General features: G+C 41.8%; 1 protein-coding gene across 2 annotated transcripts in view; it reads right to left on the minus strand.

Annotated features, from left to right (window-relative positions):
- The window catches only part of dop1b (DOP1 leucine zipper like protein B), a 29,263-nt gene extending 3,392 nt beyond the window's left edge, over window positions 1–25,871 (minus strand). Inside the window, exons 1-37 of one of the 2 annotated variants that reach the window (XM_047370906.1) lie at window positions 25,682–25,871; window positions 19,938–20,114; window positions 19,304–19,485; window positions 19,030–19,200; window positions 17,396–17,585; window positions 17,183–17,281; window positions 15,935–16,058; window positions 15,701–15,810; window positions 15,182–15,293; window positions 14,989–15,109; window positions 14,750–14,869; window positions 13,135–13,243; window positions 12,763–12,993; window positions 12,393–12,694; window positions 11,913–12,307; window positions 10,681–10,952; window positions 10,442–10,594; window positions 10,208–10,308; window positions 9,096–9,286; window positions 7,442–9,020; window positions 5,058–5,157; window positions 4,773–4,967; window positions 4,527–4,649; window positions 4,296–4,430; window positions 4,164–4,219; window positions 3,964–4,068; window positions 3,796–3,862; window positions 3,546–3,705; window positions 2,697–2,779; window positions 2,472–2,581; window positions 2,229–2,378; window positions 1,263–1,324; window positions 941–1,069; window positions 712–848; window positions 572–627; window positions 352–495; window positions 126–258 (exon numbers count right to left, since the gene is read on the minus strand). In XM_047370906.1, the coding sequence (XP_047226862.1) occupies window positions 126–258; window positions 352–495; window positions 572–627; window positions 712–848; window positions 941–1,069; window positions 1,263–1,324; window positions 2,229–2,378; window positions 2,472–2,581; window positions 2,697–2,779; window positions 3,546–3,705; window positions 3,796–3,862; window positions 3,964–4,068; window positions 4,164–4,219; window positions 4,296–4,430; window positions 4,527–4,649; window positions 4,773–4,967; window positions 5,058–5,157; window positions 7,442–9,020; window positions 9,096–9,286; window positions 10,208–10,308; window positions 10,442–10,594; window positions 10,681–10,952; window positions 11,913–12,307; window positions 12,393–12,694; window positions 12,763–12,993; window positions 13,135–13,243; window positions 14,750–14,869; window positions 14,989–15,109; window positions 15,182–15,293; window positions 15,701–15,810; window positions 15,935–16,058; window positions 17,183–17,281; window positions 17,396–17,585; window positions 19,030–19,200; window positions 19,304–19,485; window positions 19,938–20,075 (6,645 nt within the window). In that variant the 5' untranslated portion in view covers window positions 20,076–20,114; window positions 25,682–25,871. The remainder of the gene's footprint in view (window positions 1–125; window positions 259–351; window positions 496–571; window positions 628–711; window positions 849–940; window positions 1,070–1,262; window positions 1,325–2,228; window positions 2,379–2,471; window positions 2,582–2,696; window positions 2,780–3,545; window positions 3,706–3,795; window positions 3,863–3,963; window positions 4,069–4,163; window positions 4,220–4,295; window positions 4,431–4,526; window positions 4,650–4,772; window positions 4,968–5,057; window positions 5,158–7,441; window positions 9,021–9,095; window positions 9,287–10,207; window positions 10,309–10,441; window positions 10,595–10,680; window positions 10,953–11,912; window positions 12,308–12,392; window positions 12,695–12,762; window positions 12,994–13,134; window positions 13,244–14,749; window positions 14,870–14,988; window positions 15,110–15,181; window positions 15,294–15,700; window positions 15,811–15,934; window positions 16,059–17,182; window positions 17,282–17,395; window positions 17,586–19,029; window positions 19,201–19,303; window positions 19,486–19,937; window positions 20,115–25,681) is intronic. The other variant, XM_047370908.1, reaches the window with a different exon arrangement.
- Window positions 25,872–26,082: the final 211 nt, after the last annotated feature.

The raw sequence follows: 26,082 nt of genomic DNA on the forward strand, positions 1-26,082 counted from the left end.
TTCAACTGCTCTCTTCAGTCAGATGCTTAACTTCATGTACACTTTAGTAACACAAACATTTTGGAAAAAAAGAAAGAAAACCCAGTCAGGTGATGAAATTTATCTCTCCAACTCTGGTATCTTACCCTATAGTGCTGCTGTATCCCTTCCAGTACTCTGACAACATGTGGCGTGCATTCCTGTTCACCTTCAATCAGGGCATTTTCCGGACCATTGTAGCGGCTCACATCCACCTCCGGGACAAATGCCCAACGATACCTGCAGAATAATCAGTTAGATGCTTTAGAAACCAATATCTTGGCTAAATGCATCACTCATGTTACGATGAAAGTACGTTTTCCAGTCCCCTACATCTGAAAGAGTGGCATCTTCTCTGGAGGAAAAGCCAAGGAAGTGTCCAGAAACTTGCAGGCTGACAGGTACATGTCCAACTCTGCCTGAGAGAAGTTTACTGGTCCCTTTCTGTCAAGTGCTACACGCACCACTTTGGCCAACCTTGGTGTCAAAGACATAGGACTTTTAAAATGAGTTCCAGGGTATACGTGTTACATAAATGATGAGAAATCCTCACTTTGAGACGTCTTTATCTGGCTGCAGAGATTTCTCTAAACGTGCAAAGATCCGTATCTAAAAAACAGGTTGAACATAAAAGTTTTCATTATAAAGATGATTCTGTAGATAATATATGGCCCTCTTAGAAAGGTAACTTACAAGTTCTGTGACCATTATAGGCCAGAGTGACGTCAGGTGCTGGGATGAGATCCGCAGCAGGAGAACACGGAACATCAAGAACATCTGGGCTGAGACAGCGGGGCTCGGGTTCATTCGCAAAGTCTCAGTGAGGCGCTCTGAAAGGAATTGCAAGAACCGGTTGATTATTTGATTCTAGTTTGAATATAAGTACTAAAACCTGAACTGATGTCTAGTAAAACCAGCCCACCTTGAATGAGGGGGAGGTAGAGGTGATACTGGTCAAGTTCGCCACTGAACATTGCAAATGCCTGCCGTTTGAGCAGCATGGGTTTCTGGTCGGCACTGGTGAACAACTTCAGGGAGCTGCTCTGCATACCTGTTATGCAAATAAATATAAAGAGTCTCTATTTGTAACTGCGTTACAAAAACACAAGAACGCTGATCTTTCTTTCTGTATTAATTCTTTTCATCATTTATATTAGAGCTTTATATAACTTTGCCCCACATTTTTGAGAACAGAAATATGTCTGTCTAAGAAAGGCTCCCAATGTACAACAACTTGTACTCACTCATCAGGTCTTTAAACATGGTTTTCTCGTGAGTCAGCAGATGATCAATAATTGATTTCCAACTATAAAATTATAAATAAATAAAAAACAGGACATTAAAACTGCAGACATAAGAGTCCAGTGGAATTAAATTCAATGCAATTTAAGGCAGCAAAGTGTGACTTTTATTCTCTAAAAAAAGCCAATTTAGAGATTAATACTGAAGGAAACGCAATTTGGGAAAAATAAATCGATTAGATGTTGACACACTGAACAAGGCGCAAGCGTACCCGCCCCTGCATATGGCAAGCCATTAGAATAAAAAAAATAATCCGTATATTAAAGTGTTCTTCTAATCCGTAAATAGCGAGATGTGCCATTTTTAACCTGTTTTGCTTTCACTGAAGCTCAAAAAGTTCAGCCCCATCCAAGTTTTGATGTCTTCAAGGCAAACTAACAGGGTTTGGATGGAGCATGGATTTTCAGGTGTTAGAGGTCGGTTAGAGGCCATGTTTCCTAAATATTTTTTCAAAAATAAAAAGTCTTCCTTTGTTGTGGTTTATTCATATCAACGGTCACAGATTCCTAATGGACCCACTATTGAGATGATGATTTTTACTCTTTTATTTTTTTGTTTCACCTAATTTTGATTTCATCGTATGATTAGTCTTACCCCTGTTTTATGTTTCTTACTCAATTAATTTTGGTGTCTTCTTAATATGTACGCCTCTTTGGTCCTGCATGGTGTTTTAAAGTGTTTTATAGATTAAGCTGGACAGGAGTATTGCACCGAGCGGCGGGTACAATTCTGATATCTCTGGCATCTTACTGAAATGACTTTAAACCTTAAAAAAACAGTGTGACAGGTTTTAGCAGTTTTGAATCGTGGTTGTTTAAAACCTTGGCATACTTCGACACAGAGAACGACCTATGCCCAATATGACAAATGATAACAACAATGTACTTTGACCATATGTTCACACTCACCTGTGTGCACAGGAGGCATCCATGGTGAAGAACAGTGGGTCCATGAAGAGCTCAAACACCTCCTTCTTCCAGGCCCTTTTGGTACAGGCATACCCACTCAAGCTACTCAGCAGCTGAGCTCCTGCTGCAAAGCTGGGCATGTTGTAGGCACTACAGGGCAGACGTCCAACATAAAGGAGTTGAGTAAACCAGGTGACAGTGAGGCTGCAGGACTTAACATGATTATACATCAGTTTCTTTTACCTGTGGTTCTTAAGGTAAGGAAAAACGTAATACAGGAGACGTGAGATGAGAGGAACGGCTTTTTCCTTCTCATCGCTACGGTAGACCATGTCAAGAAGGGGTGCCAAAATCTGCAAGGGGAGAAAGAGAGAAAAATGTGATTTAACTGCACACACTAACATGCAAAGCCAATGTCTCTTTTGCCTAAAAAAATAAATAGATATTCATATATACATAAAACTCCACCTCAGCAAGCAATGTAAGAGCCTGGACGCTGTACACTGATGGAGCGGAGGAGGACACCATGGCGTTAGCCTGAGTTACTGACTCTGTGTAAAAAGAAAAGATAAAGGAACATGAAATATATATATATATATATATATATATATATATATATATATATATATACGTATATAAAGTTAGTCAAAAAGTCTACATACGCTAATCACTGACATGAAATTATAGATTTCTTTTTATTTCAGCCTAAACCAGGGGTCTGCTAATTATTTTTATCAGTTTTTTTTACAAAAATAATTCATTATAGAAGAAGACGTTTTAAATATGATATTAAATGTAAGAAAAACAAGAACTAGCTGATAAATTTGAATTTATTTGATCATTTCTCTGATACACACAGAATAAATTATGCATTCCAACTTTTTTTGCTAAATATTTTTAAATCAGTCTAAAGCCTTATTCAGATTGAATAGATCTCATTAACATGTTTTCCCACTATATTTGGAGAGATCAACCTGTCAGTCATTTTGACGAAAGGTATCTTCTATTGTTTTTTCGTGTTGTGTTTCGGGCTGTGTGGAACTGGGACATAAAGCAAGGCAAGTCTATTTGTATAGCACATTTCAGCAATAAGACGATTCAAAGTGCTTTACATGATGAAAAAAGTACAATGCAGTTGCCTTATAAAGAAAAGTAACGAAAGGTAAAAGACATAGAAGAATGTATCTGAGCCTGAATGCATAACATTGACCCTTTATGGATCAGAGAAAATCCACAATAAATTCAAACATGTGCCTCCAATATTTGGTTTTAAAAGTCATTAAAGTTGTATTTATTGGCTGAAGTGTCTAAAATTACCACAGTGATCCCCATCCACATCTACGTCATCCGGTTCTTCAGCTTCTGGGCAAACCTGTGGCTGCACTTTGACCTCAAGGCTTCGGCTAAGCCAGCTGGTCTGCTCCAAAGAGGAGCCTGCGATCCCACCTACTGCCTCCAGGATCCGCTGAGTCACCTCCTGCTCAAACGTTTAACCAACAAAGCATCTTACCTTCATCTGTCTGTAAACTAAACAGAGTGCTAAATTACAAAGACGGTGGCACCTTACCTGCAGATCTTTAGAGTCCTTCTTACTGTCCAGGTTGGGGAGACGGTTGACAAAGTCATTTAGGATCCTGCAAGATAACAATTAAGACTGAAGATCATTCATGAATTACTGCAAAACCTCCAGAATAGTCGAAATTCACAAATCTTGTGTTCCTTGATGAGAACTGACCCCAGCAGTAAGAAATGTCCGGGTGGCGCCAGGTTGAGTTGAACAGACTCCCTTAACAGGCTGAGGAGAGGAGCAACGTTTTCCTGCAGGGCCTGAGCTGAAATGCTACAAACAGGTAAACAGAAACATCATTATGAAAATGTGTGGTTCTGTGAAAACAGAATATTATTAGTTTTCCTGATGCAGACATTTATCCTTACCTCTGGATAAAGGAATAGCTGAACTGTAACATGGGAAGATCGACCAGCATTGCCTTCTGGGGAGAAAAGCAGAACCTTGAAGCTCTCAACATTAAAAGCCTTTAATATCTTTACCTGCATGTGGTTATGTACCTGTTCTCCTTTGATCTGATGTGGTCTCTTCACGACCTCTTTGACCAACTGTAGGATAGTTTCTGCGTTCAAGGTGTGGAGCGATTTTATAAGCTCCACAATGATCAGGCGAGCTTCACTGGCCACAGGTAAAACCTAAAGAATGACAGAAAGTAAAGAAGAGGACAGGAACCCCCCCAAAAAAGCACTGGATACAAGATTTAACTTTTTCCAACACGGTGCGGCTCTTACTTTGTTTTTGTGTCTCCTTTTGCCCCTCCTGTTACTCCACACTACTCCCACCGAAGCCATCAGCTGAACCCCATAATGTCCAGTCAGAGGGAGCAGAAACTGCAGAATCCGCTGCTGCAATGTCTAATGAAACACACATGGAAGAAATTCTCTGCAACGGTATGTTCTCGAATAAAAAATGCGATAAAGTTCAAGAGTCAAAAAACAGATAATGCATAAACATCCCAACAACATGCCTGTGCACACCTTGGAGCTTTTGAAATACACAGAGGTAGCAGCATGTTTGCTGCTGTGGCCGGAGTCAGACACACTCCGTCTCTGAAATCCCTCCCTTGTGACCACGCCCCATAACAAAGCCATACTGCTGAGCATGTGCGGCAGCGCCTCGAGGACAGCGTTGCGTGCATTACGGACGTCCACGGGATCACAAGCCACCAGAGACTGACAGAGAGGGAATAAAGTTAAAGCAAACTCTGGTATTAAATGATAGATAGCAGAACAGGTATAGATGTCAGTGTACGAGTGCCTTACCTTTTTGTTGTCAAGGAGACAGTAATGTGTAATGGTGGTCAGGCCTTCAAGCAGAGTCAATGGGTAGTCGGGAGCGATGTTCTCCCTCCTGCCGACAACGCTAACAAAAAAGTTTAAATACAGTAAAAACTCAGAGCACTTCAGTCAGATTCTCAATGTGTCCGTGAAACTAAAGTGATTTCAGTACTGACAAGAGATCCATCTTTATTATGACTAGAAATACTGGTCCTTCTCAAAATATTAGCATATTGTGATAAAGTTCATTATTTTCCATAATGTCATGATGAAAATTTAACATTCATATATTTTAGATTCATTGCACACTAACTGAAATATTTCAGGTCTTTTATTGTCTTAATACGGATGATTTTGGCATACAGCTCATGAAAACCCAAAATTCCTATCTCACAAAATTAGCATATCATTAAAAGGGTCTCTAAACAAGCTATGAACCTAATCATCTGAATCAACGAGTTAACTCTAAACACCTGCAAAAGATTCCTGAGGCCTTTAAAACTCCCAGCCTGGTTCATCACTCAAAACCCCAATCATGGGTAAGACTGCCGACCTGACTGCTGTCCAGAAGGCCACTATTGACACCCTCAAGCAAGAGGGTAAGACACAGAAATAAATTTCTGAACGAATAGGCTGTTCCCAGAGTGCTGTATCAAGGCACCTCAATGGGAAGTCTGTGGGAAGGAAAAAGTGTGGCAGAAAACGCTGCACAACGAGAAGAGGTGACCGGACCCTGAGGAAGATTGTGGAGAAGGGCCGATTCCAGACCTTGGGGGACCTGCGGAAGCAGTGGACTGAGTCTGGAGTAGAAACATCCAGAGCCACCGTGCACAGGCGTGTGCAGGAAATGGGCTACAGGTGCTGCATTCCCCAGACCTGGGCTACAGAGAAGCAGCACTGGACTGTTGCTCAGTGGTCCAAAGTACTTTTTTCGGATGAAAGCAAATTCTGCATGTCATTCGGAAATCAAGGTGCCAGAGTCTGGAGGAAGACTGCGGAGAAGGAAATGCCAAAATGCCAGAAGTCCAGTGTCAAGTACCCACAGTCAGTGATGGTCTGGGGTGCCGTGTCAGCTGCTGGTGTTGGTCCACTGTGTTTTATCAAGGGCAGGGTCAATGCAGCTAGCTATCAGGAGATTTTGGAGCACTTCATGCTTCCATCTGCTGAAAAGCTTTATGGAGATGAAGATTTCATTTTTCAGCACGACCTGGCACCTGCTCACAGTGCCAAAACCACTGGTAAATGGTTTACTGACCATGGTATCACTGTGCTCAATTGGCCTGCCAACTCTCCTGACCTGAACCCCATAGAGAATCTGTGGGATATTGTGAAGAGAACGTTGAGAGACTCAAGACCCAACACTCTGGATGAGCTAAAGGCCGCTATCGAAGCATCCTGGGCCTCCATAAGACCTCAGTGCCACAGGCTGATTGCCTCCATGCCACGCCGCATTGAAGCAGTCATTTCCGCAAAAGGATTCCCGACCAAGTATTGAGTGCATAACTGTACATGATTATTTGAAGGTTGACGTTTTTTGTATTAAAAACACTTTTCTTTTATTGGTCGGATGAAATATGCTAATTTTGTGAGATAGGAATTTTGGGTTTTCATGAGCTGTATGCCAAAATCATCCGTATTAAGACAATAAAAGACCTGAAATATTTCAGTTAGTGTGCAATGAATCTAAAATATATGAATGTTAAATTTTCATCATGACATTATGGAAAATAATGAACTTTATCACAATATGCTAATATTTTGAGAAGGACCTGTACAATGACACAGTAGCTGGTGCCTGGGTGGCTTAACTGTTCCCGACCAGCTGATAAGAAACTTATAAGGCGTGGAAATGTAAAGTCTTTTGACCAGCCATACAAACTAAAACACATCCTTTCAAATAAACAGTTTCTATAGCAACATGATTAATGTTTCATTAGAAAATTGAACTGAAATATAATTTGTTTAATATTTTTTTATATTATTTATCGTCACGCTTAAAAAGAAAATGTAAGCTATCGAACAATCTGAATCAGAAAATCAGGAAGAATTTCTAACAGTTTCAGTAGCGATTAACCCACATCTTCCCCATCCCTGTCATGTGTTTCTATTATGGTGATGTCTTCTGCTATCCTTCCTGGCCACTACAAATCAGATGTGCAGAAAGCATCCATCCAACATGTCAAATATATTATTGGCATGTAGAGAACGATGCTAACCAGCCTTACGATTTTTGCATCCCGGCAGCCTTTTGTCAATTTTTTTAATACACACATGTGATATTGTTTTGACAATTAAATGTCAAGATATTTAGAAGCTTTAATTTGCATATCAGTGTAATCGTAGAAAGAGGCTACAATTGTTTTAGCTACCTGTGGTTCGTCTTCCCTCCATCATGCTCATGGAGCTTCACCAGTTCATCCACGTTCCTGCAGATCTGACTGATAAGCGGGGACACGATGATCCCTAAAGATCGTCCCAGGTACGGCAGAGAGGAGCACAGCAGAGACACCCAGTGGGGGTGCATGGCGTACCCGTACTGAGGCTGCAGGGCTCTTGCTGCAGCAGAAACAAACATCCCCTGGGCTGTGATGGGGTGGCTTTGGACATACTGCGCTGCTTTGATGGACTGCTGGAAGAGCACAGCAGTTTGCCACTCACGGGCCAGTGGGGTTGAGGCTGGCGAGGATTCACGAGGATCTCCAGGTTGGCCAGAAGCTCCACCCATTGCTGACCCACCTGGCCACACATGGTATTCCAGCACTATGAGAGCCTGGAGCAATTTCAGCAACTCTATTTGTAAGGGGCACTGCTCCTGCCCCCCTCCTACACCCAGATTTACAAGACTCTCCTCCGACAAGCCTCCTTGCTCATCTAGCAGCTCAGCTCCTTTGGATGATCCCTTATCCGCTGCCTTTTGGCAGATGTACATGGAGGCAGACAGTGAAAGCAGGGCATATTGCTGCACTTTACAGCATGTGAGGAGTCTGTGGATTGACTCCAGAGTGGCTTTGCTGCATTCCTGTCCTCGTACCGTGCAGCAGAGCTGGTTCACAATCCGAGTCAGCACCGACACGCTCTTCACCTGGACCTCCCTGTTGCCCTGCAGGTCCAGGGGAGTCAGGCTCAGATAGGACGGGTAGTGAGAGCGCAGAATTCGCAAGCAGAGCGACACCAGCAGCTCGATGAGCAGGGAGGGGGGCACAGAGGGGGAAGAGGTGGGAGAAAGCAGGCAGCCGTAGAAGCACTTGCCATCCTGAGCCTGCTGGTGGCGCTGCAGAAGGTTTGAGACCAGGTTTAAATGTGCAGCAGAGCTCGTGTCTAGCGACGTGCAGCACAAGGCGTCCACCAGGTGGCACTCAGGGCTGCTCCTCAACAGACTGTCGAGCAGTGCCAAGCCCTGGAGGAGACGGTGCCAGCCGCCTGCCACGGGGTACAACAGCACGTGGCGGAACAGAGAGTCAATAGCTTCTCTCTTCTCACGTTCCTGCTTCAACAGGCGAGATCTGGCCATGGCCTCCAGCTCTAAATCCTCCTCTTCTTCACTCGACAGGGAATCAGACGCCTGCGTGTGCTCAGACTCTACCCTTCGCAAGCCGTTCACCAAACCTCCCTCCTCAATGCTGCTGGGCGGAGCAGAACCTGAACTGGAGTTCTCTGTGGAAACTTGGGCCCCGCTGGTGTCTGCTGACTCAGTATGCTCACTCTCAGCCTCCTCCTCTTCCTCCTCTTTAACCTCATCTTCTTCTGTTTCCTCACTCTCACTCCTTGACGCCGCTAAAGTGTCTGTGGGTTTTTCTGGCTCTGGCCCACTGTCCAATTCAGTCCACAAAGCTTCTCTGTCAACGACATTCAGACTGTTTAACGTCGTCCCATCATCTGTCACCACGTCTGCAGATGTCCGAGAAGTTTTAATCAAACTTCTTCTGCTGTTTAAAAGCTTCAGGTTACCTTAAAAACAATAAGCAGCTCAAGTTAACAACAAGCACATGAAATCTCTTACAAGGCACAGATGAATTTGCTTACCGGCGGTGAGATTCTGTTTGACGCTCTGGATGGAGCAGCGCTGGGTGGACGGGTGAAGCAGCAGCAACAGGATAGGCTCCAGGATTCGGATCACATCGTTCAGGGACAGAGCTCTAATCAGCCAGCACTGAGCGGCTGCACTTATTGAGCCATCGGTGGAGGTCAGGCTGTCCACCACAACACACAGAGACCTGAAACACCACAGAGGCCATCAAACAACAACGACACAAAAAACTCTTTATCTGGTCAATACAATTGCAGGGCCTTCCAAAAATATTCATAGCCCTGAACTTTTTTTAAAAAATGTCATCACATTTAGGAGATTCTATAAAATAAACCAACAGAGATAGACCGCCCGCCCGCTCAAGGAAACAAGACATGTACTAAATTATCAAATATCTGTAAGCGTTCACATGTTCCCGATTTATAGCAACAGGAGAGAAGCTACATTGTTATGGCGGAGGAGCACATCTATTGAGGTCTTGATGTAAGGCTGCACGGTGCAGATGCAAACATGAGGAGCAGAGAGGGGGGAAAACACGGAGAAATGTTAGGGTACCCCTGGTAGTTTTATTGGAGTGGAGAGGCAGGGTGAGGCGGACTCCCCTTCCTTCAACTCCAAATAAAGCATGCTGCTGTTTTTCCTATTTACAAGCGTGATTATTTTCTATTACAACCATTTTTCAACAGATGAAAAATTCAGTCAGTCAGTCAGTCATTTTCTACCGCTTATTCCATAGTGGGTCGCGGGGGAGCTGGTGCCTATCTCCAGCAGTCTATGGGCGAGAGGCAGGATACACCCTGGACAGGTTGCCAGTCCATTGCAGGGCAACACACAAACAAACAAGCACACACTCATTCATACACCTAAGGGCAATTTAGAGTGACCAATTAACCTAATTGGCATGTCTTTGGACTGTGGGAGGAAGCCGGAGTACCCGGTGAGAACCCACGCATGCACGGGGAGAACATGCAAACTCCATGCAGAAATTCATATGTAACATATTAATGTTACATATGTACAGATATATTCCGTGAAAAAGCATTGTGAAGCATTATGAAGTGTCCTTATTGAAGTTTTTGCCTTTAAAAAAAATCCAGGATGAACTGACCGATCGAAGGATCGACTCAGAGACATGGTTCTGTTGCACTGAATCTCCCGGGTCAGGTGCCACATCACTGTGAAGCGGTGCAGAGCTTCCAGCCGAACTGCCTGGGGAACAAAAACAAACAAACTTTTGGTTTTCCTGATCAAATTTTCACACTGCTTCCTCTGTTAGCTCAGTCTTTCTGTCCCAAATTAAATGATATTCAGAAGAGAGTGAAAAGAAAACAACTATATGAACCTTGTCTTTGTGCAACAGTGCCTGGCAGATGATGTCCTCACAGATGGATGCTGAGGGAGCCAAACAATGCAGCCTGTAAAACAGATCCACACAGGAAACGTGCTGCTCTCTCTGCTCTGTGTCCAGCTGACTCCACAGTACCCGGGATAACCTCTGGGTTACAGGAAAGCCAAACCTTAAATAAGGCCTTCATCAAACAGTTTTAGTCACACTAATAGTTCCCCTTTTGATAATCTGACCTGAAAGAAGTCTGTGCCATCCTCTATGGCTCGAAGCAGGACCGGATAGATGGGCGGCACACTGACCATTTGCAGCCGCCCACTCAAGGGGTTGGTATCAGAGCTCTGGTAGCGTTTGTGCTTGTCCTCAATGACCAGTGCTAAGGACTGGGAGTGGTTGACGAGCTCTAGCAGGGAGGCCACTGCGGTGTGCTGGATGTTGTAGTCCCTAGACATGCAGCACAGAATCATCAGGGACCTCAGCCACATGGGTAGGCTGTCCAAGTCACTGCCTAAAATAGGTAAAAAAAACAAAAAAAAACATTTGATGACTTATTTGTGGGTAAAGGAATTTTAAAGCAGAGTTGATTCACAATACTTTGTAAAAGTATTCATACCGCTTGAACTTTTAAACATTTTGCACGTTAGGCAATATTATGTGATAGACCAACACAAAACCAGTACACAACTGTGTGGTCTAACAAAGGGATACAGAGTTTCCAAAATATTTAAAAATCTGAAAAGTTGTGTTTAGCCCCCTGTACTATAGCAGCCCTTAATAAATCCAGTGCAGCAAACCCCATTAAGAGTCCACCTAATTAATAAATGGAACCCGGCCGTGTGCAGTCTAATCTCAATATATAGTATGTTCAATCCATCATCCAAAAATGGAAAGAAGTCTGGCACAGCTGTAATCCTGTCAAGACATGACCATCAACCTAAACTGATCATCACCATTGTGAAACATGGTGGGGGCACCATCATGCTATGGGAACACTTTTCATCAGCAGGGACTGGGAAGCTGGCCAGAGTGGAGAGGATGGATGCAGCTAAATACAGGACAATCCAAGAAGAAAAGCTGTCTAGAGGCGGCCAAAAGACACCAACAGTAGCAGAGGTTCACCTTCCTGCAGGAGAACAACCCTAAACAAATGGGTAGAGATACAATGAAATGTTCTACAGCCACTTTGCAAAGAAGAATGGGCAAAAAAAAAAAAAAATAGGATTAGGAGTAAAGATTGACTTAGGGGGGCTAAATACAAATGAATGCAACACTTTTCAGATTTTTTTTTTTTATAAACACTAATGAAACCTTGTATTGTTTTTTACCTTTTACCTTTACATCCAAGGACTACTTTGTGTTGATTCATCAACTTGAAATACCAACAAAACACATTAAAGTTTGTGGTTTTAGCATCACAAAACGCTAAAGAGTTATGCATATTTTTGCACGACACTGTCCATGTGCTAACCTGAGTGTCCAAACATGTCCGTGTAAAGTGCGAGCATCTCCTCCTCACTCAGGTACACTGGGAAGGTGGTGCTCTCCAGCAGCAGGTGACAGGTGGCGACGAAGGTCTGTCGACAGGCCTCAGAGATCTCAGCTCTTCCTCTGGGCATGTAACCAGCTGCCCAGTTCATGCACACTGTGGAGCCAACCCATTTTTTCTTTTCTGTGGGGGATGCTGGGAGCTGGGTCTCTGGTGAGACACGGGCTTTGAGTTTATTTGGAGTAAACAGCTCAGTCAGTTTGTCTTTAAATTCACGTCTCCCTAACAGAGACTTATGATCCACAGAGTTGGCGCTCTGGTCATGCTGAGGCTCTGGCTCCGGACCTCCAACATCCTCCACTTGTACCATCAGGTATCTGAATGTCAGGTTAAAGAAAAAAAATGTTCAGAAATGCCTTACACTGTTGCAACCAAACAGCTTCACCTGGTTATGAAGGTTACCTGGTGGTTATGAAGGCTAGAATATCCTGCAGACACTGCGTCATGGCTTCTACACTCCCTCCCCTTCTCCAAACTCCAACGCCGGTTTTGCACGTTCCATTTCGCTCGGCCTCCGTCACCATTCCCAGCTGCAGGTGCTGCTCTGAGGGTGAAGCGCTGATGCCCAATCCGCTGTCTTCAGACCTCAGTGTTGAGTAAACACCGTTAGCGGGCTCAGCTTCACCTCCTCCATTTCGCCTCTCCCTCTCATTTTCCTGATGTCCATTAGCGCTTCCCTTTTTCTCCCCCTCGTTGTGTCCATCCTAGATAAGGCATACTTGATAAGCATTTAAAACATCCTGAACTGGCACCAACTATAACAGTTCCTCACCTTTGTGGTTTCCTCCTCTGGTGACACTGACTCCACCTCCTCTGTATGTGCTCCTCCATCAACATCCATGTAAGCCACGGGCATCTGGACCTTACTCAGGACCTTGAAGCACGCTCGCAGCCCCTGTGTTACCTCATCAAGGGAAATGGAGTCCATGTGGCATCGCAGGCTATGCAGCATGGTGCCAAGCATGTCGGGGAGAAAAAGTGACTGGATGTCGGCATAGAGCTCCTGTGAGAAAACACAAACATGCTGCTGCTTGAGAAGTTTCTAAAGTGGTGTTAATTAGCTAGATTTTTTTTAAACATGGCAATTTATTTTATATGAAGGTGCTTTAACACCACCGTCTCTTGAAAAATATGTGCTAATTACCAGAGGAAGAACATCCAGCAGGAAAATGATGAGGTTGGACATTTCCATGACAGAGGGAGCAGGTTGACCGTAGTCCTGCTCCGGAGGCGTTGGCCGATTATCTTTTTCACTTTAGGAAAAACGCAACAGAACTTAGATTCATGTCTTTAAGAGCAGAAAACAGAAGCTTGCACGCATGTTGTATCTCATTTTAAGCTTTAGTTACCAAAACCTTATTCTTAAAACACAATATTAAAAAAGCAATGTTGTACTCTGAAAGGGGGTTGTTCAAAAAAAAAATTATACAATTGGCAGGACATGCTGCTAAAAATGAAAATGAAAAATGAAATTACTTTAAAAATTTCAGATCTGTTACGATTTTCAGAAGTCAAGATGAGGCAGTGCCAATGAAACAGCCTGCTGAAATATATTATTTAATGAAAAATAACAGGAAATAATAATGAAATGCACAAGTTAAAGAGTTCATCCTTTGTGGTAAAAAAATATCATAGAAAAAAGTCAGATATTTCAGAATAATCTCACACAAAGCGTACTGGCAAACTCAAGCTGAAACTGCTGTGATAGTCAACGCTGCCATACAAAACAGGTTTGAAGAGGAACTGGATTAGATCACTACAGTTTCTGAACAAATTTAGAAAATCTGAAAGAGACATTTAGATCCATACTGTGCAAAGAAAAAAAACGTAATTAAGAAGCGCTACCACTTCTGTGGCCAAGGTTGTTTAATCCATCCTGATGGTCTGTCTAACTAATTGAAATATAAATTTGTTACTCCCAAACATATAAATCTTTTTACCTTCAACTTTTGTAGCTTTCCAGCTAGAAATCAATTTTGCAACCACTTTGCAGCATCTCTAAGACAATGTCCACATTAAGTCACTACACTGTTTTATACAAAATCGTTTAAATATAGTTGGAAACGATAAAATACATTTGCATATTTTCCTTATATGACATATTTTCTTTCAACATTTTGACTTATTTTTGAAGAGTTGTCTATTTTTTTTAACATATTTTAGGTGGATACAGCCGGTACAGCCATAATGGATTGAGGGAAGTCTTACCTTGAAATTGTTTCCAAGGAGGGCTTGGACCATTTGCATAACTGCTTCTTCTAATTCTAGTTTTTACTGGAGAGTAATTCAGTGTCTTAGTATGGAATGTATGTGGCTCAATTGAATTGAATTTGTATCACTTCAAAACAACTGAACAGCTTCAGGTGTGTCACAAAGGCCAAAAGAAAACACATTCAATTTTTTAATATATAAATCCAGTGTTAAAAGTTTACAGATTGTTGTCTGAAAATATGAATGGGTTGAATAACAGTGAAGCAGAAACGTCTGTCCAATATTTTAGAAATGTGCTGCTGGCATCAAATTTGAAATGCATTTCAACTAACGTTATTAATATATAAAACTTGATAACCACAGATCATATTTTTTGCTTTTTATGCAGTCCAACTGTTTGTATTAAATAATACAAACAGTTCCCCTCAGCTTCATCCCCAAGAGAAAACTCCAAAATTTTATTTCCTCAAAATATAGATATATTTTTTTGCTTTATGGTAAAAAAGACAAACAAACTTGCAAATAAAGAATCAGTGGGATTGACAAACCTGACAGACGTGCAAAAGCGTTGAGTCATGTACTCCCACAGGTATTCGCTGTTCAAGGAGCTCACAAGCATGTTCGTCGTTTTTATGATCTCTGAGGCATTCTTGTTCTCTTTTATTTTACTGTTAAAGGAAGACAAAGCAAAATATCAATCTATTTTAGGATTCCCGTGATAAAAAGTATCTCTACCACTTTATGTTTTAAAAGAAACTGTTTCAATTTCATTGTTCATTTTGCTCACCAAGCAAGCTGGTTGGCCGAGTGTCCTGACTTTGTCATGGTCTCCTCTCCAAGCATCTCCAGACAGTAGCTGTGGAAAGCTCGGACCACCTCCAACAACACACTGCTCAAGACAGCTGGACCTGAACAGATAAAAAGCCATATCTTTAAAGCAGGTTGGAAACAATTAAGCATCTTAATGTGCTTCTGCTCACCTATCTCGGGTTTATCGAGCAGACTTATAATGATGCGAAAGGGTCTGAGGTAAGAGATGACGCTTTCTGGGTCACTGTCCACCTTCTTCTGTTTGAGGATGTTAATCAGAGCCTGCAGACAGAAAGCACAATATATCTTTTGATGTATTCTGGTTTATTTTGTATGACATTTGTATGCTGTAAAATGGTTTAGAATGAAAACTAGTGTAGGGGAAACGAGAAAAGGAGAAAGTTCATTTAAATTAGATACTTTTCAATTATCGGACCTAATAATGCAAGAAAAAAATCTTTAAATGCTGCTTCTGTTGCAGCTCTTATAACTCAATAACCATTACATGTGATTGGAAATGGGATGTGGTCCACTTAGGACAGCGCTTGTTCAGGTGTTTCTCCTTTATTCAAAGCAAACCAGCCACAGGTTGAGCCTTACAACACTCAGAGTAAGACAGAACATGAGTCTTAATCTTATTACATCACTTTTCTTACAGCAAAACTAACTGTGAGTAAATAAAACACCACCTTCACAAGATAATCTTTGGAATAAGTGTTGAAGTAGAACGAGGTGTGCTCCTCCATGGTGGTGGAAAGCGTGGGATGTGGTGCCACCATCCCTCCTTTAATGTCTGTACCTGAAGACAGAAACGCAGGAAGACAAACATCAGCGAGAATAAATAAAATGTTTTTCTCTGCCAAACAGTAATGTGATAATTTAGCTTGGGATTCATTGCTAATCTACATCCTAAACGTGAGGACCTAGGAGCCAGGCGTAGAGGCGTCTGTTGAGGGACATGTCTCTCCTGAGCAGAGTGAGTAAGGCTGCAGAAACCACAGTGGTCATGTCTTCAGCACTCAGAGCGACACTCGGCTCTGCAGGGTCCTAAACCAACAACAGACAGAGGGAGGGTTAGCTGAAGGGCAGAAAAGGTTTTCTGATGGTATAATTAGCATTTTCATTCAAAAAGGTCTGTGGATATATGAAAATCTGTGTATTTTCAGCATCAAAGCATACCCACACAAATGGCAAATACAGACATAAGGAAAACTAAGTAAACCCCTTAGGATTCAAGAAGGATAGATTAGAATCAGCTCCTCTAAGACTGAGCTATGGTCCTCAACCAGAAAATGGTGGCTGTGTAGCTGCAGGCTCTCAACCCCACTTTGAGTCCCCACAGTCAAAAGCTGCTTTTGGCTCATAAATGACCTTACTTTAATTTGGCATTTGCAAAGTTCTGACTTTACAACAGTGCTTAGGATAATAAACACCACACAATTGAACTACTAATAAATGTAGTTTATGCTTAAAGTGAGGGGCAGAGGCAGATGCCAAGGTTGTGATCAGGTTATTGGTAAAACGCATGACAGCAAATGTGAAAGATTTCTGGAATGGAAAATAGCTTAAAGCGCACCCTGGAAATGAAACAATGGATGGATGGAGTGTTGGTCAGGTGCGACTGGTCAAATGTGCTTGATGAACTGACCATCAGAAAGAGACAGCACCTCTATAAAGGCTTACAGATCTATGTCGATACAACAGAAAAACCATATAAACAATAAAAAGAAGCGATAGCAAACATCCCTGGGTGAGAAATATTTATGGGTAATTAATTTTTGGCTAGAATATGAAAGTGAAAAGTATAATGTATTTTATTACTTTGTCTTATGTTACAATAAATCTCCAAATTAATAAATTAAGGCCATTTTTCAGAGTAGACCAGAAGACTGAGACTCATAATCCATAATAAATGTTAGATCTGATTGACATTTCCAGGAAATAGGCCAGGAGCATAAGTCAAACATAAGTGTGTCTGTTTTGCTTAGATAATTATTTATGTAGGCTTATTTATAGGTGATTAGATAACTGCCTCTGGTTGCTTCGTACATGTCAATAAATGGTTGCCAACCAACATTTTTTAAAAGAAATCTTTGAATATCTTTGGAACAAGTACACACAGGGAAATAATGGAGAAGCACTTTACTTGGGCGACCGACAATTTTACCTACCAGACATGTGGCGAAGGGGAAAAAGTAGAGGAGAACTTCGAGCATGTTCCTCTGCACCAACACGTTTGAATCTTGCAGAGACAGACAGACTGACTTTATCTGGAGGCACACAGAGAAACAGAAAACTTAAAGCGTGACTGAATGGGATGAAACAGTTAGTGTAGGTAAATATGTTGGAAGAAGGAAGGACTGAAGACGAACGCAGACACTTACCACTGCACGATGGCCGTAGCCCAACATGTGGGTCTGCTGACTCAGCGGGGCCATACGGTCAAAATGTGTGACCACAAAGACAGAAGCAGGCAGCCGTACCATTGGGGTGACCAGCATGCTACCCCACAGGGCGCCGTAGAAGACCTGCTGACCCACTAGCAGCGACAGCTTGACCAGCAGAGCATCAGTCCTGAACAGAAAGAGATTAAAGATATAATACTACTATATAAAAGTATAATACCACTGGAAAGAGATATGCAGTTATGTGGGGTTTCCATAAATCAGCAACTAATTAAAAAAGGTTTAGATCATGAAAAGTTTAGTTAGGCTTCAGCCTCTTTTTCTATTTCATTTTTTACAAGAGTACATGTTTAAAATATGCAAATCAATGTAGCTTCGTCATGAAAGTTGACAAAGCATAACTCATCTAAAAAGAAGCATATTGACGCTATCTGGGTAAATTTTACTCCTGGGAGAGAAAATAGTTAAATGTTAAGTTATAATAATGACATTATTAAAATTAAATATAAGTACACTACAGAGTCAGCACACAAGCTGAGTCATCCGGCTTTCCAAAACGAATCATTTTTATTTAGAAAATAATGAAGAGAAGCAATGTCGCATTCAGTGGAGATCATTTTGTTTTACAAAGATTATTTTAGATTGTGATTAAAGAAAATAGTATGCTCAGACTTCATCCCTTGCTTACCACCCTGCACACATGACCCCTGACCTTAGCATCTATATACCCAGATGGGTGGGACTACCTGTCGCTTATCCGGGCTGAGTGCTCAGCCAAACCCCTAGAACCAAGCTGAACTTACATTAGCTAAACCATCTAATCAGCGCAAGGTTCCTCATTTTCTGTGGCTGTCTTCCCCTATCAAGCCCTTTCACCAGGTTAATGTAGCAGTTCTGTGATATTCATCGAGAGGACCTCAAGGCCTTGCCTTGGATAGAATGGTTTGTGGTTCTACTGGCATCTCTAAGAAGTCGGGGGCCAGGTCAGGGGTCAGTCTCTGCCTTAAGCAGTAAGCATCTTGGCGGGCTGTTCACGAGGGACTGGAACCTTATCTGCAGTAATGCGGATGCTGCTACAGTCTGTTCCATTGTAGAAATAGCCGAGCTACAAGAAAACACTCTCAATTTAACGGCTAATCTAGGTTACATCCTGCCACCTGACATATGAAACAGGACGGAAAAGACGGGATCCGTATAAGCAGCTGAAATGAGCATTCTTGTTGGGTGTCTGTCTTAGAGACAGAGTAGTTGCACCTTCTTTTGGAGGATTTCTAAGCCCGTCCCACTAAGGCATACCAAGAAACACAAGAGGGACTTTTCTGTACCTCCCTTCTGGCCTAGAAAAGCTTTGGGGTCCCACAAAATAAGCTGGAGAGTGCTGCTAGAGTGAGGGATGTCTGTGTCCCTCCTTGACATGTTACATATCCGGCCAGATCTAAGATAAGCAAGAAAGGATGAATTGATGGACGGAGAGATCCTTTAGTTCAAACGGCGTTTTGAACATCTGAAGTCTAGGTTACATGATAATAAACTAAAGATTTAAAACTTTCTTCACTTGTTTCATTTTTAATTTTAGGGGAAAAACCAAGTGAAAAAAACATGTTTTTATATACCTGTCATAGACCTCCAGTCCTTCTTCCAGACCAGGTAAGAGTCCAGTTATGAAAGCCTGCAGACTGGGAAGCAAAGCCCTTTGCAGTGGGAGATAGTAACGCTCATACAGTGTCAGCAGCACAGGCTTAACTGCCATGGCTGCGTGACCCAACAGTGGGAACAACCCAGAGCTGAAGAAGAAAAACAACACATTCATTAAGTTATAGGGAGATTAGCTATAATAAGGCCTCGATTCTTCTTGCTAAAGGAAATTATTTTATGATGTTCACTTACCTGTAAATAAACAGATCCTTGGCCAGCCATTTTGTGCCAATGATTTTGAAGATGACCTCGTACGTCTCTAGAGCCTTGAGGTGGACTCCGCTGGGCAGAGCCGGGTGCAGGCACTGAGCCAGACGCTTTCCTATGATCAGCCTCTTGGGCAAGAGAGAGTAGCGAAGGTTGCTCTGCAGGGCCTGGAAATAATACAAAATAAAATAAAACTGAGTAAAAATTTGACCAACAACTGCATAGTGACTCACACAAGTATCAAAGAAAATATAAACGTAACACATTTTTAACACAGTGTAGGCTTGATTTTGAAGATTAAATGTTACCCTCCCGTCCAGTGTCTACTTTCAGGAGTGATTTTAGGGCTTGAACACACAGGGACACTCCAAAGTCAACATTTGCTGTGCAGGAACAAGAAAACATTGGCACTTTTATTCTTCATAATAAATGATAAGAAGACTTATAAGGAACAGAAAGAGGAAGTATCAGTGAGAAAGCAAACCTCAACCATAACCTCAGGGAACTAAAACAGAGCTAAACAAAATATCAAAAAGAAACCAAGAAACTCTGAACTAATGCTGCAAAACGGACCCATTAAAAAGGCAGAGTAATATTTCTAGTGGTCTCCATACTGCACCTTATTGAGCTTTCCAAGGGAGGAGATGAGATCTGCCCACTCACTGGACGACTCAAAGTTTCGCAGTGCCTTCTCGATGACCGCTGCGTAGTTACGGTAACGGTAGTCATTCTGCAGCTCGAGCTCCTCTGGATCCATGCTGCACCAGTTTGATCACACCATGTTCTTGGAAGACATCTGGGGGAAAAAAGGGAGAAGGTAGAAAGACGGTGACATTACCCGCCTGTCTGAAACCTGCCGGATAGCTCTCTGCCTGCAAGGCTTGTTTATTACAAATAAAATTAGCCAATTAGCTCCGAGGCAGAGGACATAGAGACGCTTATTCATTACTGGTTGCGGGACAGCCGAAGACGAAGGAGTACTAACACAAACTGAAATGAATGATCAGACGGAGGACAAACAAGATGACAGCAAACATTCAGAATGATACTCGGCAGACAAAGAACAAGAATAAACTTTTTCATTTGCATCTCAAGCAAAATACAGTTTCAGTATTCCCCAAATTATGAAGGAACTACTTTAATCTTCAGCTGACAAATTCACAGACTGCACAACCACATCAGAAGTGCTGAAATATGACAAGAAGCTGTTTGACGATGAGCTGAAACCTCCAGCTACTCGTTCTCTGTAGGCTAATCTGTATAATTTACTACATTCACATATAAGGAGTGTATGTTATTAGGGGTGGGGATCAGGGAGGTAGGATTAAAGGGACGCAGTCATCTGGAGTCTGAGGGCTTTACAGTTGATACGATGAACAGCACATGCTCGGGATGAATTCAATTCAATTCAATGATACTTTATTGATCCCCGAGGGGAAATTAGAATTCCAGTACAACCCATCCAAACATACATCATGACACAAGATAATGGGGGACGGGTCACCGAGGCTTTGCTGCCCACTCACAGGCGCTGCCCTTGCTAGATGAGAAAAGAGGCTGAGCAGCAGAGTAATGAAGTGTTGAGTGGCCAAATTATAATCAATGAAAAATAACGGATGAATACTACTAGCTATTTACAAGTAAAAAACGCTACACTTGAGATTTTATACTGCCATAAACTACTTTAGATTTCTATAATTGGCTCATAATCTACTGTAAGGAAATGTAGCTATGTGACTCAAATAAATAACATATATTAGCAGGATGTTGCTCATAGTAATTTGTTATTTTTATGTGTGGATATGGGCCAGTTACTGGTATCAAGTTTCAAAACTGAACAATTCTCCATCACACTGTTCCAGTTGTTCAAAGTTACTTTAATGAGACAACAGTGTGGCTGGAGTTTTCTCTGGCTGCACCAGACAAATATAATGGCACAATATCGCCCCACCCCCACCTGTTGCTCTGCACTACTACTAAGTCGTCTGAAGAAAAAATACTTTTTCTTGCTTACAATGAAGAAAAATTCAGCTGTTTGGAAATATTTCCTTATGCACAACAACAGACAGTCACGATTTGAAAACTGTAAAGCAGCTGACTGCAGGCCAGCTACCCAAGCAGACAGGCTTGGTAGCATTAGCTGGCTAAATAGTTAGACTCCCAGTGTTACAATTAAAAGAGTAAGACAAATAAAAGGTTGTAATATTCTGCACAGTAAGCATTAACAAACTAATAATTTAGCAGCTGTTTTTCTATATTTTTACGTTGGTCTATTTGACAAATTCAAAATACCAATTAATAAATGTCATAGGTAAAAATAAGTTAACTGCAATTATAATATAAACAATTGTTAATATTATATTAAAAAAAGAGATTGGAGATGTCAATTTTATTTGTCTTAAATCATTGAGTAAATACAATGAAATCATGATATTGTGGTATTTACCCGTAATCATTGTCTTCTGCTTTTTTGGGTAATTTTACTCAACGTTATCATATTTTTCGAATGTTATACCTTTATGGAGGTCTTAATCTGTTACATTTCTTAAGAGTCAATGCCCCCAAACAAGGTTTAGGACCACAATCAAAAGAAACAGGGTGAATTAATAAAATAATATACAATTACATTAGATTATGCAGGAGATTTGAGCTTTTCTGAATATTTACCCACCAAGAGAAATAAATTGATATGCAATGGTTTAGTACATAGTTTTTGCGAAGAGGTCAATGGACCAGGTTTGCCTGGATATGCCTTCTTTTGCCTTCATAACCTGAATACACACTTCCACAAGAAAAGCAGCAATAAATGAACTAAAATAAAGTCTGTAAATAAACTCACTTTCTGATGATTTCTTGATAAAAAGGTAGTGTAATTGTGAGAAGGTAATGTAATTGTTTAAAATAATGTGACAGTTAAAGTCACATCCTAACCTAATTTAATGATCAGTACTTTGCTTGTTGATAAACTTTGCCCGATGTCAACACAAGATTTACAGGGGTTGGACAATGAAATTGAAACACCTGTCATTTTAGTGTGGGAGGTTTCATGGCTAAACTGGACCAGCCTGGTAGCCAGTCTTCATTGATTGCACATTGCACCAGTAAGAGCAGAGTGTGAAGGTTCAATTAGCAGGATAAAAGCACAGTTTTGCTCAAAATATTGAAATGCACACAACAATATGGGTGACATACCAGAGTTAAAAGAGGACAAATTGTTGGTGCACGTCTTGCTGGCGCATCTGTGACCAAGACAGCAAGTCTTTGTGATGTATCAAGAGCCACAGTATCCAGGTTAATGTCAACATACCACCAAGAAGGACGAACCACATCCAACAGGATTAACTGTGGACGCAAGAGGAAGCTGTCTGAAAGGGATGTTCGGGTGCTAACCCGGATTGTATCCAAAAAACATAAAACCACGGCTGCCCAAATCACGGCAGAATTAAATGTGCACCTCAACTCCTGTTTCCACCAGAACTGTCCGTCGGGAGCTCCACAGGGTCAATATACACGGCTGGGCTGCTATAGCCAAACCTTTGGTCACTCATGCCAATGCCAAACGTCGGTTTCAATGGTGCAAGGAGCACAAATCTTGGGCTGTGGACAATGTGAAACATGTACTGTTCTCTGATGAGTCCACCTTTACTGTTTTCCCCACATCCAGGAGAGTTACGGTGTGGAGAAGCCCCAAAGAAGCGTACCACCCAGACTGTTGCATGCCCAGAGTGAACCATGGGGGTGGATCAGTGATGGTTTGGGCTGCCATATCATGGCATTCCCTTGGCCCAATACTTGTGCTAGATGGGTGCGTCACTGCCAAGGACTACCGAACCATTCCTGAGGACCATGTGCATCCAATGGTTCAAACATTGTATCCTGAAGGCGGTGCCATGCATCAGGATGACAATGCACCAATACACACAGCAAGACTGGTGAAAGATTGGTTTGATGAACATGAAAGTGAAGTTGAACATCTCCCATGGCCTGCAGTCACCAGATCTAAATATTATTGAGCCACTTTGGGGTGTTTTGGAGGAGCGAGTCAGGAAACGTTTTCCTCCACCAGTATCATGTAGTGACCTGGCCACTATCCTGCAAGAAGAATGGCTTAAAATCCCTCTGACCACTGTGCAGGACTTGTATATGTCATTCCCTAGACGAATTAACGCTGTATTGGCCGCAAAAGGAGGCCTTACACCATACTAATAAATTATTGTGGTCTAAAACCAGGTGTTTCAGTTTCATTGTCCAACCCCTGTAGCGACATAGCTGTCCTCCATTGACAAACACACACAGAAGCACTATGTTGATGTTTCCATTACATTTGAAGGTCATTATTCCATTATTACTTAAAAGAAATGAGCAAAAAGATAATGCAACTGATTTAGTATCTTTCAACTGACACATTTATACAATCTCATATTCAGGCACTTTGTGTTCTCATGTTTTCCTCTGCAGTTTCAGATACACTGCTTGACGTAAGAGCAGAGATGAGAATCATCCTTTACTTTTCTCCACACAGTTCTGATCACCTTGTTTCACATTCTTATTCTTCAACCACATTAAAAACGAGGAGAATACATACAGGGCATGTTAATTAACAGGTGACAGCTTGATAAGCAAATTGTGTGAGCACAGGCAGAACAAGATATGTGTTCTCACTTCCTCCACTGGCTGTATCAGCAAAACTGCATGTGTGATGAATTGAAACCAGTCGCATATAGAGTGTTTTGCAAAAATATCCCTGTTTAAGCCCAGTGTATTTTATTGGGATTTCATGTGACATACCTGCACAAAGTATTACATAACAGCAAAGTGGAAGAACAAGAATTCATGGGTTCTGACAATTAAATACTCTAAATAGACCTAAATAACATCCAGTGCAATCAATTGCTTTCAGAGGTGGCCTTAAACACACCCGTGTGCTTAATTTAATCTTTGTTTTTAATCAGCTGTTTTCTGAAGGCCTCAGAGGTTTGTTAAAGAACATTAGTGAACTAACGGCACGATGAAGACTAATAAACAGAACAGACAGGTCAGAGAGGAAGTTGCGGAGAAGTTTAAAGCAGGGTCATCAAGCACAGTTCAATCCCTCATCTGAAAACAGTACATTATGGAAAAGTGCAATCCAATCAAGACACAGCTGTCCACCTAAACCGACTGGAGAACATTACTCTGGAAACTAGCCAGCAGGCAATGGTAACTTTGGAGGAATGGCAGTGATCCACAGCTCGGGTGGTAGAAACCTGACAATAGAAACACTGTTAAGCATTCCACAAAGTGCAGATAAGTGGGAAAAGAAATCCATTATTAAAGGAAAGCCCTATTTGCATATTGCTCAAGTCATGCAGGGGAAACAGCAAAGATGTGGAAGAATGTGAACTGGTAGGAGGATACCAAAATACTACTATTTGGCCTATTTGTGGAAGCATCTTGCTCTGAGGATAGAGCTAAATAGAAGGCCATCCTAAAAGAACACCCTGTCAGAAGACTAAAAACTGGGAAAGAGTTTAAACTTCCAGTAGGACAAAACCCCTAAACTAAAATAAACCAAATGTTAAATTCGTTTGGTAAAATGGCCCAGTCAAAGTCCAGACTGAAATCTAACTGATAGACTTGAACACTGCTGCTCACAAGTGCCCTTTTTCCAGCCTGGATAAACATGAGCTATTCTGCGTTGAATGTGGCATTTTCAGTTTCCAGATGTGCAATGCTTTTAGAGACATCCCACATCCCAACAGACATGTGTATATTTGCTGCAAAAAGCGGCACTATAAGGAGGGGTGGATAAACAGAAATACACACCAAAATTTTCAGATTTATTGTGTTGTTTATTTATTTAAAACAAAGCATCCTTTCCTTACCACTTCACAACTATGCACTAATTTGTACCTGTCACAAAAAATCCCAACAAAGTTTACTTGTGGTTGTGGTGGAAAACATGTCAAAACTGAATACTTGTGCAAAGAGCTGTGAGCCACTGTGTGCTTTGAGGGTGGACTCCGAGCAGCTCTGTCACCTGACTGACGACAGCACTGCAGCAGGCTTTAAAGTGCTGGCAGATGCAGCATGAGTGGCTAAATAACAGCCGGCCACTGAGTGTACTGTAGAATCAATGAAGGATGCCATTATGTAACTCTGCACAAGCACAGACCAAAGCCTAGGAAGAGATAGTAGTCAAATTCACTGCATGTAACTAGCTTATCCTACTGATTAGAGTGGATGAGGCAAACTGACTAATATAAGGCAGTTTTTTTGGTTCCTAAACAGGAATGGCAGCTTTCTAGCTACAACACACACTGTTTTTGCTAATGGTCAGCGTCGTAAACACACGCAGCAGCTATCAGGTGCATCGTGACTCACCCACAACAAAGAAACGAGCGCAGGAGGCTTCAGAGCAGGAGCGGAAATCTCGGTTCTGACGAACCCATCCTCCGAACTAACCTGGCTAAAACAGCACTGTTATTTGTGTGGTTGATCATCCGTGGAGAACCAGGGTGCTCTGTAGTCATAGCGGGGCGGTGATCCTCCAGCTGCTCAGCTGATCCTGAACCGACCGCGGCCAGCGCGGCTCACTCTTTCAAACTGACAGCAGGGGTGGCTCAAGCATTTTATTACCAATAAAGTAACTATTCATCTTCTAACTGCTATTTAAAAACAAAACCTTATCATTTTACGAGTATAAAAGGTAGCGAAACGAAACCAGGTTGACTTAATACTTTTATAAAAGGAAAGAGATAGGTTATCACAAACCTGCCACCCCT

Source organism: Girardinichthys multiradiatus, chromosome 7 (assembly GCF_021462225.1).
Source record: "Girardinichthys multiradiatus isolate DD_20200921_A chromosome 7, DD_fGirMul_XY1, whole genome shotgun sequence".
Taxonomy (NCBI): Eukaryota; Metazoa; Chordata; class Actinopteri; order Cyprinodontiformes; family Goodeidae; genus Girardinichthys; species Girardinichthys multiradiatus.